This window comes from Uranotaenia lowii, chromosome 1 (genome assembly GCF_029784155.1).
Source record: "Uranotaenia lowii strain MFRU-FL chromosome 1, ASM2978415v1, whole genome shotgun sequence".
Lineage (NCBI taxonomy): Eukaryota > Metazoa > Arthropoda > Insecta > Diptera > Culicidae > Uranotaenia > Uranotaenia lowii.
The window spans coordinates 38,271,236-38,288,475 of record NC_073691.1 but is presented as its reverse complement, the minus strand read 5'-3'; the positions used below and the strand labels follow the sequence as shown (position 1 = coordinate 38,288,475).

The window sequence follows — 17,240 nt, the reverse complement described above, 5'->3', positions numbered from 1 at the left end:
GTTTACATATACCCAACGATGCTTGGCTTGTTGGGTCTTTTTTGATAAAGAGAAATTTTCAATTAAATTAAAATCTCCACTTCAACAATATTTTCAATTGTTCCAGCGATAACCATCGGGAATCCCATGTCAAGTGAAAAAAAAACGAAAATTATCATCATTTATTCAACGTAATATAAAAGCTATACTAACGATATATATTTAATAATTTATTAATTTGTGAAACTTATCAACGTTTTACTTCGCTGCTTATTTGAAAAATATAAAAAATGTAATGTGGGGAAAGGAAGGAAGAAACTTTTCTTCATATCAAACGATAGACATAAGCACATTGAAGTCTTTTTTTTTAATGTAAAGTGCATCCAGCTTTATTTACTCCTCGCTTGTATTAGAAGTTCAAGGACCGTGAAAATGCCCTCTTGTATCTGAATCGAAAAGGATTATCAATACTGGTCTCAATAGCTATGGTATAAAAACAACAGTACTTGTAGTTCGAATTCGACACGGCCAAGATGGTACAATTTTTTCTCCTTGCCTTTGGCTGGGCTGCCATCTTGAATGGCGCTCAAGCGATTGACAAAGAAGCCAAAAAGATTCCTGCGATTTCTAGTCGTTCTTCGCAACGTTACGTGGATATGCAGATGGAGGGAAATCACTCGACAGCCAAGGACCTTTGCGATTCTCACAAAATGCAGATGCCCCGCATAGTATCAAATGACCAAGCCGTCGAGTTCCTGTTGGCCATCGACTCGGACATGGAGGGTTCCTGGTGGATTGGCGGAGTCACTTTTGATGGCTGGAATCATTGGGTTTGGATCGACGATGGTCAGCTGCTGCAAAGCCCTTACGGGCATGACAACTGGGGCCAGGGAGAGCCAGCACCTACTGGTGGCAACTGTCTCCTGCACCAAAATCGGTTCTGGTACCGTAGTGATTGTGCTAATGTTTTTAAAATTGCGTGCCAGGTGAAAGATACTTGTGTATGTGATTAAAATGATGTTTCAACAGTCATATTAACTCCTTCTTCATTTTTGTAACCAACAACGGTTTTCTTATCAATTTTTCTATTCTTTCGAAATGACCCAGCTAATATAAAATCGTGTAAAAATGATAATTTAAGCCGTTTAAAATAAGATTTATCGTCGTTATTGAATAAATGATAACCTATTCTGAATGATTTTCCATTTGCGACACTTGCGCAAAACCATTCGAACCGATCGAATTATAGCTTTGTTTGTAAATAAAGCATGGATCACTACAAATCTGGACGCATTAAAACAGGTCTATCTCGGAGCTATATAAACGAAATAAAAATGTTTTGTACTTGAAACGTAGGGTTTTTATTGCACTTTAAAGGAAAAATAATAAAAAAATCATTCCGATGTTGTTTTGATGAATTTTCGAACTTTTGGTTGAGTATCACTCATTATAGTTTGAACACCCTATTCGCTGACCTCAGCGGCCATTTTGTTCCACAATCTCTTCATCTCTGTTGCTTCCCGAGTTGTCCTACCATTCTTCTTCATCTTCTGCTTGACAATTGCCCAAAATTTTTCGATAGAGCGGAATTGAGGGCAGTTGGGTGGGTTGATGTCATTTTCGACAAAATCCACCCGTTGGCTCAATACCACTGTAGAACCTCCTAGCTGTAGTGGCAGCTTGCCAAATCTGGCGAAAACTTAACTAGTCCTTTGTGAGATCTAATGTAGGGGAGGGGCGGGCTATATGCGCATATTAAGGAAAGTACTCATTTTCTCCCATATTCCAATAGATAGGAGTCTGAAAACTGTATACACATGAGCGGACATCTTTTTTATATACGATAGAGCAATTTTTCTGTTGAAATCTCTTACAGTTTTTGTGAAAATAATTTTATAATAAAAGAAGTCAAAATAGCCGATTTCCGAAACTGGCGGTCTAAATGCGCATATTTATGTTTTTAGCTATATTTAATTAACACTTTTGATATTATTTAATTGAAAATGGTAGAAACCGATGATAAGCATACGTCAAGGCTGAAATTTTGGTGATTTTTTTACATCACTAGTTCTTTTGCATGAAACATAGTTAGGTATGCCATATGGCCATATTTCATGGTAATATTTTGTTAATATCGTCTTTTCATCGGAACAGTATGAAGTTCTTCTTTTTTCGCTGTAAGATCATGATTTGAGCGTTGATTCAATGTTTAAATAATACAAAGTAAAAAAAATTTTAGACTTATCTATTTTTGTTGATATAGGCATTTTACCTGCCTTGATATGGGCATTCAGAACCTGTCTCTTATTCCAATATCTGATCATTTACAACTTTGCCAAAAGCTTCAATTTGTTGAATTTCCGATTTCCAGATGAATAAGAAAGAAAACCCATTAAAATTTTTGTTCACAGAATCTGTATGCACGATAATTAAAGTTCAATATATTATAACAAAACTGACAAAAATTTTGTTTGAATTTTTACATTTTTTTGGCTTTATATAACAATCAAATTTCTTCATGCCATGTTTCAATAGCGTATTACCCTCAAATTGCACTGATTAGATACGTTGAATCTCCAGCCATATCGCCAATCGGCTGTATGCGCATATTACCCAATAGGCGCATTTAGGAACACTTCTCCCTACGAAAAAAAAAAGTTTTTCAGGCATTCCTCCTTGTAAATTTTGGAGTCCATGGTCTTGTTTTTCACAAAAACCGGAATTTTTCGTCCGCAGCTGCAAATTCCTTGCCAGATCAAACACTTTATTTCAAAATTATCAGCAAAAACGAATTTGAAGTAGCCGGGGACATCACCATGACCAGTGCAGTGCACCACTGCAGTGGCTTTACATAATTTTTGGCCAGAAAGCTGCCCAAAATCCATCTTCACGTACGTTTCGTCATCCATGAGGATGCATCCGTCGAACTTCGTTGGAATCTTCTTGTATAACTTGCGGGCACGTCCTTTGGCTACTAAATTCTGCTTCAATGTCCAGTTTGGTTGCTTACTGGTCCGATAGGATCGTATTCCTTCGCGTAGACGAATTCTGCTGACGGTGCACCGGTCGGCGTTGAATTTCTTGGCAATGTCTTAGTCCGACTACCCTGTGTTTTCCTTGATCGTTCTCAACACCTTCAAATGCAGTTTCCGATCCTTAATTCCACTATGACGCTTGGTATGAACCTGCCGATCTATAGTACGCATCTCCGGAAACGTTTGAGAACGCTACACACGGTTGATTTGACCATTTTTAACGATTTCGCGATTTTTGAACCCGACCACGTCGGGTTTTCGACGTGGGTGTTCAAAATTTATTTTCATCTCGTGGCTTCCATCACGTGTAACTTTTTTGAAACAAAACGAATCGTGATGAAATTTTTAGCACTGGTAGAAGAAACATTCTTCTACAAAGTGCTGCCAAAACATTCTAGATCCGACAACTAGGAGCACTATGGTAAAATAAATAGTGCGTCCAGATTTGTAGTGATCCATGCTTTATGCCGTCAGAAAGACGTAACATCTGTGGCCAGTTGGCTTGACTTCAGGATCAAATTTCAAATTACAACGCATTTCACTTTCAGGCAACTCAATGATAAGTGAAGGAAGTCTTTCATCAAATGCTCCGCGACATTATATAATTGATTGGAAGAAAAGTTTTTTTTCCGAACCCAAATTAATGATATTTGCTGAGAAGCAACCTGGTAATGTAATGTTCACATGTGCAATTTTTCGTGATGATTTTACTAGTGGGTTTAGAGATAGCGTCCAATGAAGAAATTTTTTGACTTTACTTTTAGGGCAACACGTGCGCCTCTATTTGAACCACAATTTTTTCAAATCAAACCTAGTTTTGATAACGTTTACAGTATCCTGAAGTTCAATATCCAAATAATTTCTTTTTTCATTTGGTTATAACTTCGACCGACGAATTTTGACGAATTTTTCCGATTATCGTCCTTCGGCACAAAAATAACATTTTTGATTTTTATCACTCCATCACAGTTTTTGCGTAATGGCACGATTCCAGATCCAACAAAAACATAGTATGGAGGCAATTTTCTTTGAAGCCAGTGTTCTTTTTCAACGAAAGTCTCTGGCAGGAAAAAATTCAAAAAGTTCAAAATTTTTCAAAATATTTCCCCACTAGCACTGCAAACATTTTGAGCACGATTTGACCACCGCATTTTGTTTATTTTACCAGTGGACTGCTTTTTTACCATATGAAAATAAAGTCAGGCCTGTTTATTAGTAAACCAGTCAGAAAAAAAATCTTTTTTCTCACTTCCCTGACTGATATTATTGGATTGAGCTTGAAAAAACCTCTTACATTCCTTATCTTCACGGAGACAATCATCTTCGCTTTTATTCAAATTCAGCTCACTTTTGGTCCTCCGGGACTTCTTGAACAAATATCTATGTAAGCTTTTGTCAAATAGTTGATTTCCAGCTGTTTTCGGGTCTCCCACTGGGACTCGCCTGGATTTTTCTCGATACTGCACAAAACATTTTTTAAAGGAACTTCATTGTCTCAAAACCACTTGACAAATTGTACACGTACACATTTCATTACTAGCACATTACTTTCATAGCAGTCCTCTGATTGTAGAATGATTGTATGAAAGTTGAAAAAACAGAATTTGCCTACCAATGTGGAGGCAATATACAAACATTACGAAAACTACACCAACTGGGCGTTATATGAAGGACTGCAATGATACACAGGGTGTTCAATAAGTTCGATTTTTTTTAGCAAATTTGTGCTATTATCAGACAAACTATTCCTGGTGTCGAAGAATTGATTTTCATAAAGCGTTCGTTTTTTTATCAGCCTTTTCACACCACAAGTCCACCGGCAAAAATCCAATTTATTGACCAAAATAAACAGTTTACAGGTCACCTTATCTGAATTTTTTGATCAAATTCTCATAATCATTGATGATATCGAGTTAAAAAAGTAGGTTCAGAATTCCTAAATTTGTCTCATATAAAATGTATTTTTTTTGTATTATGTATGAAATGTCGAAAAAGTAGCTACGTGCTAGCTTATTTTTATCAAAAAGCTTATCAACGTGATGGAGCATAGAATAATTGCACATCATACATAAATAAGTGTTTATTTTAATAAGTCCTTTATTTTATTCAACAGTTAGTTTCACATATGTTTTCATGTTTTTGTACCTTTTCTGATGTTTTCTCATTTGTTACTACGATTTTTTGGTTCATATTGTATGAGTTTATGAATGAATTTAAGATAAATTGGGGGGAACGAAACTTTTTTCGTCAACTCAGTGCTAAACGGTGTTCTTCATTCGATGAATTTTCCACCTGATTCAATGTTTTTCTCATATTTGCATTTCCGTTTGTTACTTTTTTTCCTGGAAACTGCATGAATTTAGGGGAAATCGGGGTGATTGAGGCTCTTCTCGTCAACTGCACACTAAGCGGTGTACATCATTCGATTCAGCAATAAATTTTACACCTGTTTCAATCATTTTTGTGCATTTTCTGATGCCTCGTCATTTGTTACAATGATTTTATTTTTCACATATCGCTCGATTTTAGAGGAAATCGGAGTGATTGTGGCCATTCTCGTAAGTTGAGCACTAAGCGCTGTACACCACTCGATTTAGCGACAAATTTTACACTAAAACACTTAGTTTTCGCAGTTGGTACAGTCAGTGAGCGAAACAAGAATAGCACCACTATGTGTTTTGCTTGTTGAAATATGAATGATTAAAATTTACGAAAATTTTCTTTCATAATTTGTTCTGAATTGCTTAACGGATAAATCAAGCATAAGTTTACTTTTTTTGAACGTAACAATTAGCGTTGAGGACCAAAAATGTGAAAAAAGGGTGCGAAATAAGAATAGAACCACTTGAGTTTTTCATCAAAAACATGATTATTTTTAAAAATTTACTGTGTAGAAGTGAATAATAATGCTTCTAAGAATTATTTGAATAGATAACTGCATTCTAAGGAGTTTTCCGTAATTCCAAAGGTTTTCAAAGGTATTAACAGGGGTTTTAAGAGATGCTCCTCTAGCGTTAAGGAATTTGATATTTGAGCTTTAAAACTTTATCAAACTGCCTGATTTCTTCATTAACGTTCATAAGTATGAAGCAAAATGATGAAAAATAGATTTGAGGCTGAGTTTGAATCCAAAAAGCAGGTTGGAATTCAATAATACTAATGTTTTTTAATAGTCAAACACTATTTCTCTAGTTTTAAGTCATAGATGGCAGCACTATCTTGCTATTTAACCTAATTCATGACCATTTTCGAATATCCGGTATTAATTAGGGAGTGCTGGATGATTTTGGTCAAGAAATAAATACATGTAGCATGTGAACGCTTTGGTAATTCTAAGATCACTAAATCCAAAAAAAAAAAATAGAATTGCATCAAGGCCACTAAAAGTGAATTCTTTGGACCGATTATCAGAACAAAGTTATAGGTACTTTGCTATGCAGCTTGATGGACCAGACGGCTAACAGTATTATTAGTAGGATTTGCTATTGAATCGGAAGGGGAGACGAGCAGGAATTTTGGCGGATGTACATTTTTGTGCTGGTGATTCTTTTACAAATCCGCAAAAGCTTTCTGCAGAGTGAATTTCCACAAAATTGTGATGGGAAAATACCTCAAATTGATGAATATGGGCCGAAATAAACCTGGAAAATCAATATTGAGACTAAATTTGGTTTTAACCGCATGATAGTGCTGCCATCTACGACTTGAAACTGGATAAATGTGTGGTTTACTGAACAAAATCAAAAAATTTGATTTCCAACCTATTTTATTCTGATTCAAAATTAATCGGGAATGTTTGTTTCATCATTTCACGTCATTTTAATGGAGAAGGTAAGTAGTTTGGTAAATAATAACAGCTTAAATATCAAATTCCTTAACGCTGGAGGAGCATCTCTTAAACCCCTCTTTTAAAACCTTTGGAATTCTGGAAAACTCCTTAAAATGCATTCATCTATTCAAATAATTCGTAGAAGCATTATTATTCACTTTTACATAGTAAATTTTCAAAAATTATCATGTTTTTGTTGAAAAACATAAGTGGTTCTATTCTTATTTCGCACCCTTTTTTCACATTTTTGGGGTTCAACGCCAATTGCTACGTTCAAAAAAAGTAAACTTATGCTTAATTTATCCGTTAAGTAATTCAGAACAAACTGTGGAAGAAAATTTTCGTAATTTTCAATCATTCATATTTCAACAAGCAAAACACATAGTGGTGCTATTCTTATTTCGCTCACTGTATGTGAATTGCTCAATTGTTACAGTGAAATAAATACATAAATTTAAAAAGCTAGGGGAAGTTGGGGATATTTAGCCATGTATATTCATTCTTGTGCAAATAAGTGACGCGATTAGCTAGAATATAAATAAATCTACCGAAAATAATCATTCATGATAAAAAATTGTTGAATTACACTTTGTTTGACTACATTTCTTTGAAAAAAATCTTAAATTTAGGGGAAAAGAGGCAAAATGAGCCTTTTGTCGTAGTAAAAAAAAAATTTGAGTACATCAAACGCTTCAGCAAATATTTCAACAAAAATAAATATGGTTTGTATGACTTTTTTGTTGCAAGGTAGATGGATACAATCGGAATTATAACTTTAGATCCAAAACATAGGGAAAATCGAGCAAAATGAGAAATTAAGAGTAATTTTATCAGAAAACGGTGTAAACCATTCGATTCCTCGTGTTTTTTTACAGAAAAAATGGTTGTTTTTTCATGCGAGGCGTTCTTGCCTGAATAGGGTACCTTTTTTGGCTCGAAAATCCTCACTGTTCATTGTCTGGTGATGATGCTGATACGCGCGTCTCTGATAATTGTTATTTTAATATTTTAACAAAACCTGTTGTTTGGTTAAAAGATATCGTGAATGATCACAAATACTATACGTTGGAATTTTTTTTTTCTATTTACAGAATTTGATTCACAGAACAATTGAATCAAATTTTTCATGATAAGAAATGATGTTCAATGCACTGTTTGTAATACGGTTTATTATCCCATTGTTTTGGCGATAAACCAACTAAATAATTCGCAAAATTTTCCCATATAAAATGCACCATCGTCTTCACATAATCATCCAACTCTCAACATGCAGTCCAAGGTTAGTGTTCTCCTTCTGGCCGTTCTGGTGTCATCGGTGGCATCTGCCCCGGAAAAATCAAGCCGAGTCGTCAACCCGTACGTGGACATGAAGACTTCGCTGAGCTTTTGGGCCGCCTGGCGTTACTGCGAAAGCCAAGGAATGCAGATGCCACAGATCACTTCGGATGCTGAGTTCAACAACTTCCGGCTGGCGACTTCCGCTGACATGAACGGAAACTGGTGGACCGGAGGAATCGATCTTGGATCAACGGGATCGTATGTGTGGATCAACAACGTGAAGTCGGTTTCGAGCCCACTCGGTTACACCAACTGGTATCCGGGAGAGCCCAACAACGCTAATTCGATTGAGCACTGCATCGAGATGAAGAATCAGTTCTGGAACGATGCTGACTGTTCGGTTGTTAAGAAAGTGGTTTGCCAACAAAAAACTTCAACTTGTTGAAAGGTTTCAATAAACTGGAAATTTCCAATTACGCAATTGTTTTTCTTGGGTATTCACTTTCACAAGGTTTATGGATTTCCAATAATTCTTACCTTGACATGTATATTTAATTTACTGAATCCTTTTTTTTTTTTGTTCCGAATCCGTTCAGAGGAAGACCCCTTCCCTTTTTCATATCACCTCATTAGAAGAAGGGATGGATCTCAGATAACCAAAAACAAATTTCTTGTATTCGAATATCCACTCATACAAAATTTGTTTTTTTTAACGAACACAAACACATACAGGATCTCAATGAAACTTGATGTTTCCTCGAAGAGATTCCTTTTTCTTAACTCTAAGCGTACATCCTTCGAGGATATGCTGGCTAGCATCTTACAAATGCTAAAACCACCAACCCACAGAAAGTGTACTATGTATGCCGTGACCGGGATTCGATCTCATACCCGCTGGCTTAGAAAACTTGAAAGCTATCCTCTACGCCACGGGCTGCGGCATTTATGGTTCCATTTGCTTTATTAGTTCCCGAGTTATGTGAAAAATCGTAAGTTACACTCTCTCTTCCTTCCTGTCTTCTAACTGGAAGGAGGGCAGGATATCAAATATTTCTTGTGTGAGCTCGTCGTTTGAAACAAAATGTAAACAAACAGTTTTATTACGTTAAAATACGAAAACTGACATAAACAAGGCGCAGTTTCCTTCTATATGTGAAATACAAATTTTAAAGTTCTTTTGATAAATATAGCCGCAGTTTTCTGTGAGTTCTTGAAGGTGTTTCATACGACGTAATGAAAGCTCATGCGAGGTTTATAAAAAAATTTCTCGTACCCAAAAAGTCTTCAATGACAAATTTGGTACCATTTGCTTGAATGGTTTGCAAGTTATGCACACATTTGGTATTTGTTTCCTCTCCCTTCCAGAGAGAGGAGAGGTCCCAAACCATAATAGAAACCTTTTTCGGCCTCAATCGCACCTACCTGTCAAGATTCAAAGCAATTGGTTCAGTACTTTTCGAATCTATATGGACAGATAGAGAAACAGACAGACAGGCAGGCAGAATTATTTTTTTTTATAAATGTATGTTTTGATTAATTGTAATCAGATGAACATCTGCTAATGTTTACCAAGATAAGGTAGCCGGTGTTTGAAGAGGCTTATACACTCTTCAAACACACTTACCCAAGTAGTAATTCCATCTTGAGTGTCAAGTTCACGATTGTTTGGAGAATGATTCCGTAATTTTTGCCATCCTCTTATCTATCTTCAACGTATTCAAACAATTTAACGTAAGTAGGAAGAAAAAGTTTGAATTTCTCAGAATTTTGAGAAAACGGTTATCTCGAAATTTGTGAAAATTTAAATTTTATTATCTTTACGCAGCATTTTTTTAAGATAAGATAAAGATTTGCGTATAAAAGCGAGTGACTACGGCTTAATACTTTTCAGTCCCTCGGAAAACATCAAGATGGATGAATGCCTTATGAAATTTAGTGAATAACATTTTGGATGCGTAAAACTTCGTGTAGCTAATTAGGTCAACTTTGTTAAGGAATTTGATTAGAACATCCTCAAGATTATCAATGCTCTCTCTTTGTTGTTAATCTTAAATGATTCCTCATTTGATGTTTTTTTAAAGAACTTTTAAAAATTACTCTTGTATGTATTCTTTTGAATGGTTCTTAAGTTGTGTTAAATGAAGTCATTCATTCATTGGCCTGAACTTTCATCTGTTTATTCTATAAAAAATATACTGTTGAAAATTGAGGCCATGACTCCATTTAACAGATTTATTGAACTTCAGAACTTTCAACAGTAGGTACATGTATTCTAATATTGCTCTTTTTCTTAGTTCATATTACAAATATTTTGAAATATTCTTGACAATTTATGGTTGCTTCTGAGCAAAAAAAGAGGTTCTCTGGAGCCACCTTTTTATTGAGTGTTTTGCTGTTCAAGTTATGATTTATTGAAGCATTTCCTATTTCATACACTTATGTCTGCAAAACTATACGCGTTTAACCTATTAAATTTGTTGAATCTGTGATTTTTTTTAAATCATAAGTCGAGGTTTAGTTTTTGAAAAGTCATGTCAAATTGAGCTTTTTTAAAGTTTTACTTGGACAAATTAAAAACCATTCCAAGGATCCGAGTTTGAACGGCAATTTTAAAAGGAAAGAAAAAAATTTCGTGTTTTTATGTTAAAAAATCAAAAATGAGACATTTATTACAAAGTATTTTTGAGGTTTCAATGTTTCAAAAATCTATATATATAAAAATGAATTTCTGTCTGTCTGTCTGTCTGTCTGTCTGTCTGTCTGTCTGTCTGTTCCCTATAGACTCGGAAACTACTGAACCGATTTGCGTGAAACTTGGCGGGTGGAGGTATTGGAGGCCGAAGAAGGTTCCTATTATGGTTTGAGACCCCTCCCCCTAACACCAAGGGGGGAGGGGCCTCCCAAACAATAGACAATTTTTTGCATAAATCGAGAACCCATCAAGCAAATAGTATCAAATTTGGCATGGGGTGGTATTTGGGGACGAGGAATATTTCCATGAATATAAGGTACGCCTCCCTCCCCTCAGTGTGGTGATAGTAAGGGGGGAGGGGGGCTACCTTACAATTTTTCATATAACTCTAAAACTAATTAAGATATTGGAACCAAATTTGGCACGGGAAGGTATTTGGATACGAAAAATATATCAATGATTATTTGAGACCCCTCCCTCTTTCCAGTATAAAGGGGGAGGGGCCTCTTTCATATTTATTTACATAACTCAAAAACAAATAAAGCAAATGGAACCAAATTTGGCACGGGAGGGTAGTTGGATACAGAAATATTTCTATGATTATCTGAGACCCCTCCCTCTTTCCAGTAGGGAAATATGAAGGGGGCAGGGGCCTCTTTTATAATTTTTTACATAACTCAATAACTAATTAAGCAAATGGAACCAAATTTGGCATGGGCGGGTATTTGGGAACGTGACATGTTCTAATGATTGCTTGAGACCCCTTCTTTCTTCCAGCGGGGAGAAAGGAAAGAAGGAGGGAAGTTCCATACAATTTTTACTGCATAACTCAAGAACTACAACAGCAAATGGAACCAAATTTGGCATGGAACGATATTTGGGTACGAGAAATGCTTCTATGAATATTTGGTATCCCTCACTCCTTCAAAGAGGTGGATGAAAGGGGGGAGGAGAGGTCTCCCTTACAGTTTTCAGTATAACCGGAGAGTTTATCGAGCAAATTGAACCTTTTTTGGCATGTGAGGGTATTAGGATACGAGAAATGTTTCTATTATAATTTGAAGCCCCAACTTTTTTTCAGCGGAAAGATATAAAGGGGAAAAGGGGGGCTTCCATACAATTTTTTTGCATAACTCAAGAATTAATAGAAAAAATGAAACCAAATTTGGCATCAAAAAGTATTTGAGTAATACTTTTCTATACTTTTTCTATGTGAATCAATTCCTTTCTTGCAGTAGGATGATAGAGTTGGGAATACAGGCAGGGAAGAGAAGGCTTACATTTAACTTTTTTTTTCTAAAATCCGAGAAATGGACAAAACTTAACATGGAAAATCATTTTGCTATGATTCTATGAATATCTGACACACCATCCACCTTTCAGTGAGAGGTACATAGGAGGAGGGAGGTGAGTCCAATACAATTTTGTTAGCATAAGTTCTAAATTTATGCAACGAAACCAACAAATGGAAATAAATATGGCATGGAAAGGTACTTGGTTACGAGATATGTTTCTACGAATTGTAACGACGGCTAGCTCAGTCACTCGTTACCTCAGGGTCGGCTTCACTTGCTGGGGAGTGGACAAACGACCTTAGGGAGAAGGGACAAGCAAGCTGATGGAACTAGAACCCAAAATGTACAAGGGGGTTTCGGACACGTTACTGACAAAGCGACATATACATTCTATCAATTTATTTTGGGTTTCATTTCAAAGGAAAGGGTTGAGGGATTTGGGAACGTTGGGGCCCATTTACAAACAGGTTACTTGCCGGCGTATGATGGCGGGATCCTGAGCGACATCGATGGCCACACGCTTTGACGAGATGGTGATTGGGTCGTGTGATCCTCCCGGGGAATGCCTGGTCCATGGACGCACTTGGTGATACCAGCGCCACGGAGGGTCCGTTCCGAGGCCGAACTACCAGCGCGCCCTACTTTCCCGACCGGTAATGCACTGCCGGATCTATCGGGATTGTAGGGTAATTCTCAAGCGTCTTTACAACTGAGGGCATTTCTTCAGAGCAACTGACCCTGGCTGTCCGGAATATTTTACCTCTAGGTTCTTCTTTGAATGGATTCCTTATTGAAGATGCAGCCATCTTGAAAGCGACAGCAAAGTTGAAAAATTCAACCTCTACGGGCCCGGACGGTATACCAGCAACTTTTTTAAAACGTTTTATGCCACTTTTGCTGACTCCCATCAAATATATTTTTCAATCATCGCTGGACAACGCAATTTTTCCCTCATTATGGAAGGAAGCTCATATGTTTCCTGTCCACAAAAAAGGGGACAAGCGAGATGTTAGCAACTACCGTGGGATATCAGCTCTATGCGCGATATCCAAACTCTTTGAACTGGTTGTTATGGATCCTGTTTTCTCGTTCTGCAAGCCTCACATTTCTAACGACCAGCATGGATTCATGCCTAAACGATCCACAACTACCAACTTACTGAGCTTCACATCTTTCATTCAAGACTGCTTTGCCAGAAAGACCCAAACTGACGCCATTTACACTGATCTCTCTGCTGCGTTCGACAAGGTGAACCATGATATTGCTATTGCAAAGCTCGGACGCTTAGGATTCTGTGGATCTCTTCTGGATTGGTTCCGGAGTTATTTAATGGGACGGAAATTATCCGTTCGAACTGGTGAATCCTTCTCCAGGCAATTCCCTGCCCCTTCAGGTGTGCCCCAAGGAAGCCATTTGGGACCGATAATTTTCGTAATCTACTTCAATGACGCACTCTCGCTTCTGGACGGCACCAAACTCGCTTATGCTGATGACCTCAAACTTTTTCACGCCATAAACAACCAAGACGACATCGACTTTTTACAGCAGCAATTTTCCGAATTTGCTCACTGGTGCGACATTAACTGCCTGCCTTTGAACCGCAGCAAATGCTCGGTTATGACATTTTCCCGTAAGCGGCACACTCTTCATGCTGAGTACATCCTTGGAAGCGATACCATCACCCGAGTCGAACACATCAACGATCTAGGAGTTATCCTCGATCAACGGCTGGAGTACAAGACTCACACGAACTATGTTGTTGACAAAGCTTCTAGAAACCTTGGATTCCTGTTTCGCATGGCCAAAGACTTTAAAGACGTGTACTGCCTTAAAAGTCTTTATTGCTGCATAGTTCGTTCCATCCTCGAGTACGCATCAGCTGTCTGGTGCCCCTTCTATCAGAACGGAGCTGAACGAATCGAGGCTATCCAGCGGCGCTTCCTGCGGTATGCACTACGTCACCTGAATTGGCACGATCCGTTTCGTCTGCCAAGCTACGAAAATCGTTGCCGCCTCATAGATTTGGATACGCTTCAAGTTCGTAGGAACGCTACTCGAGCTCTGGTTGTGGCTGACCTGCTGACATCAAGAATTGACTCTCCCACGCTGCTGGAGGCTGTCCCTCTTAGTGTACGACCCCGAGGATTAAGAAACCAGCATTTGCAGCTTTACGTTCCCATTCGTCTGAACAACTATGGGGCCAACAGCGCTTTTGTGGGAATCTTAAAAACTTTTAATCGTTTTGCTGAGCATTTTGACTTTGACGTTTCGAGAAATGTGTTCCGGAGGAAAATATTAGACGTGTCTAGAACTGTGTCGAGTTGATTTTAAATTTAGAAAGTGAATTAGGATTAAGTTATCATTTGGATCAACATGTGATCCGTTGATTTTTTATACAAATAAACAAATAAACAAATTCCTCCTCCCGATGACTCGGTTGAAGGCGCGCCAAGCTTACCTCCACGGTCTGCAGCGCCGGAACTAGGGGCAGGGTGATAGCCCGGACCTTCGGAGCAATCAATCGGCTGGACCGAGATCTGTGTGTGGTCGTAGGGTCCTTGGAGCTGGGACCGGATGGGGCCGTTAGATGGCTGGGCCCGTTGGTTGTCTTCCAGAGGTGTCCTTGGAGACCGGACTGGTCTGAGGAAGTTGCTTCGATCGGTGTCAGGCAGCTGATGCGACTCGTGCCTTCTACGAACCACGTGGTTTTTTTTGCTTACTGGTTTGCAGGCGGACGGATTTGGACGTCCGCACCGATCAGCGACCACACTTTAATTGACCCGTTTTCTTTCAGCGCGTCTTCTCGCTCGCTCCAGAAACGTCATCGAAGAAGGGTTGCCAGTATTCCGGCCGAAAGATGATGTTGTCGCTGAGTTCTGACAGATGAGGGATGGGGGACATTGGTTGGGACGAGGGACCTATGTATCTTTACTAATTTCCCTAACCGTTATACAATGCAAAATCCGAGGCCCCTGCACATGAAGGTTCGTATTTAAACTGTTGCTACGGTTAGTCCGTAACAGAATGTTGTGGACCCTTACGCTTTACAGTGTAGAGAGGGGAAGAAAGAAGGGGGCTCCTTATAAATAATGTTGTAAAGCTTAAAAACTTATCAACCAATGGAGTTATATTTGATATTAGAGGATTTTTGGGCACGAAAAAATGGGTATTATTATTAAAGACCATGACCTCCATTCAGCAGGGGATGATGGGAAGGACAGGGGGTGCTCTCTTATCAGTTTTTAGCATAAATCCAGAGAATATCAAGCAAAAACAACCATATTTTATAAGTTAGATTGTTTGCGTACGATTAATTAGAGACCCTCCTTTTTCAGGGCAAAGCTTAAAAAGCAGATTAAAATTATCAGATCTTTAACACCAATTTATAGATCAAAATCCAGAAAATTAGTTTATGTCATCTTTGTGTTGCAATTCGAAATTCCAGCTGCAGCTCTCATTTTAAAGCGGTTTTAAAATAATGAAATAATGCCAACAAAACAATGGAAGTTTGAATAATTTCTGAAAATATCATGTGTTTTGGAAAGGTGTAGCAAAGCAAACCGGGTCAGCTAGTAGATTATAAAAATAATCAAGTCTGAACAAGATTTTTTTTATAACAATCCAGCTAAGCTATGCTAAGCTAATTCTGAACAAGTTTTTTTTTAACAGCTTTGAGTAGAATTCATTTTTATCAAACGAATAAATCTACATGAAGAATCTGATAAAAAATCTTGATTCAGATTTTTCCTAAGTAGGTACTCTGGTTCTAGAGTAATTATTTAAGATTGCCTGGATATTCCAGTATTAACGAGCTCGAACATTTTTTTTTTATATTCTAACATAATAATATTTTGAAAACTCAGTCCAACATGTCGTTATTTTGACAGTTTTTACTAAAAGACCATCTTCGGCCTTTCAAAAGATTTTTAATTATTCCTTAACTTTGTTGGAGACCGTTAAACATTTGGATTTCTGTAATATGTATTAAAATTTCTAAAAACTCCCAAACATGTTTCTTGCGTGAGCTTTCATTACGTTGTATAAAATAACTAAAGAATTCACAAAAAAACAGATGCAAATCACATTAAAACTACTTCGAAATTTGTATATTACACATAAAATATGTTTACAGAATAAAAATATTCTAAATGGAAAAAGTTGCAACTATTTGTTATCGGTTTTTTTTTCTTTGTAATAAAACTGTTTGTTAACATTCTGTGTCATACGACGTAACGAAAGCTCGCGCTAGTTTTCAAATGAAAATTACACGTGTTCAAGTAACAATAATCACAATAAAAATCTTTTTATGATTAAATGCTGACGTGATAATGATAAGCTTCATTTGGAACAATACGCAATTGTGAAATTGAGTCTGTACATTAAACGTTTCATAATACTGATTTTGCTGTTATTTAAATTTTTAAGCTATTGTGTACTATCTTCTATGGTAAATATAAGCAAACCCGAAGCGATAGTTAATTTTTGGATGGATCGAGAACCTAGCTTTATGGCGTTGATCATGTGATGACTTACTTTTTTTTCGTAAAGAAGAATGTTTATGACCGACAACAAGCCCGTGCTCATTGTTTTAGACGATAAGCAAACCAAATAAACAGCCCAATTTTCCCATATAAAATGCACCATCAGCTTCCCAAAGCTCATATCAAATCCTCATCATGCAGTCCAAGGTTTGCGTTCTCCTGCTGGCCGTCCTGGTTTCATCGGTGGCATCTGCCCCGGAAAAATCGAGCCGAGTCGTCAACCCGTACGTGGACATGAAGACTTCGCTGAGCTTTTGGGCCGCCTGGCGTTACTGCGAAAGCCAAGGAATGCAGATGCCACAGATCACTTCGGATGCTGAGTTCAACAACTTCCGGCTGGCGACTTCCGCTGACATGAACGGAAACTGGTGGACCGGAGGAATCGATCTTGGATCAACGGGATCGTATGTGTGGATCAACAACGTGAAGTCGGTTTCGAGCCCACTCGGTTACACCAACTGGTATCCGGGAGAGCCCAACAACGCCAATTCGATTGAGCACTGCATCGAGATGAAGAGTCAATTCTGGAATGATGCTGACTGTTCGGTTGTTAAGAAAGTTGTGTGTCAACAAAAAACTTCAACATGTTAA

At 37.7% G+C, this 17,240-nt stretch overlaps 1 protein-coding gene across 1 annotated transcript; it reads left to right on the top strand.

The window, feature by feature from the left end:
• The first annotated feature begins 512 nt into the window (after nucleotides 1–512).
• On the top strand, nucleotides 513–17,240 carry LOC129759343 (macrophage mannose receptor 1-like). Its single transcript, XM_055756761.1, has 3 exons — nucleotides 513–980; nucleotides 8,117–8,536; nucleotides 16,791–17,240. The coding sequence occupies exons 1-3, from the start codon at nucleotides 513–515 to the stop codon at nucleotides 17,238–17,240; spliced, it is 1,338 nt and encodes a 445-aa protein (XP_055612736.1).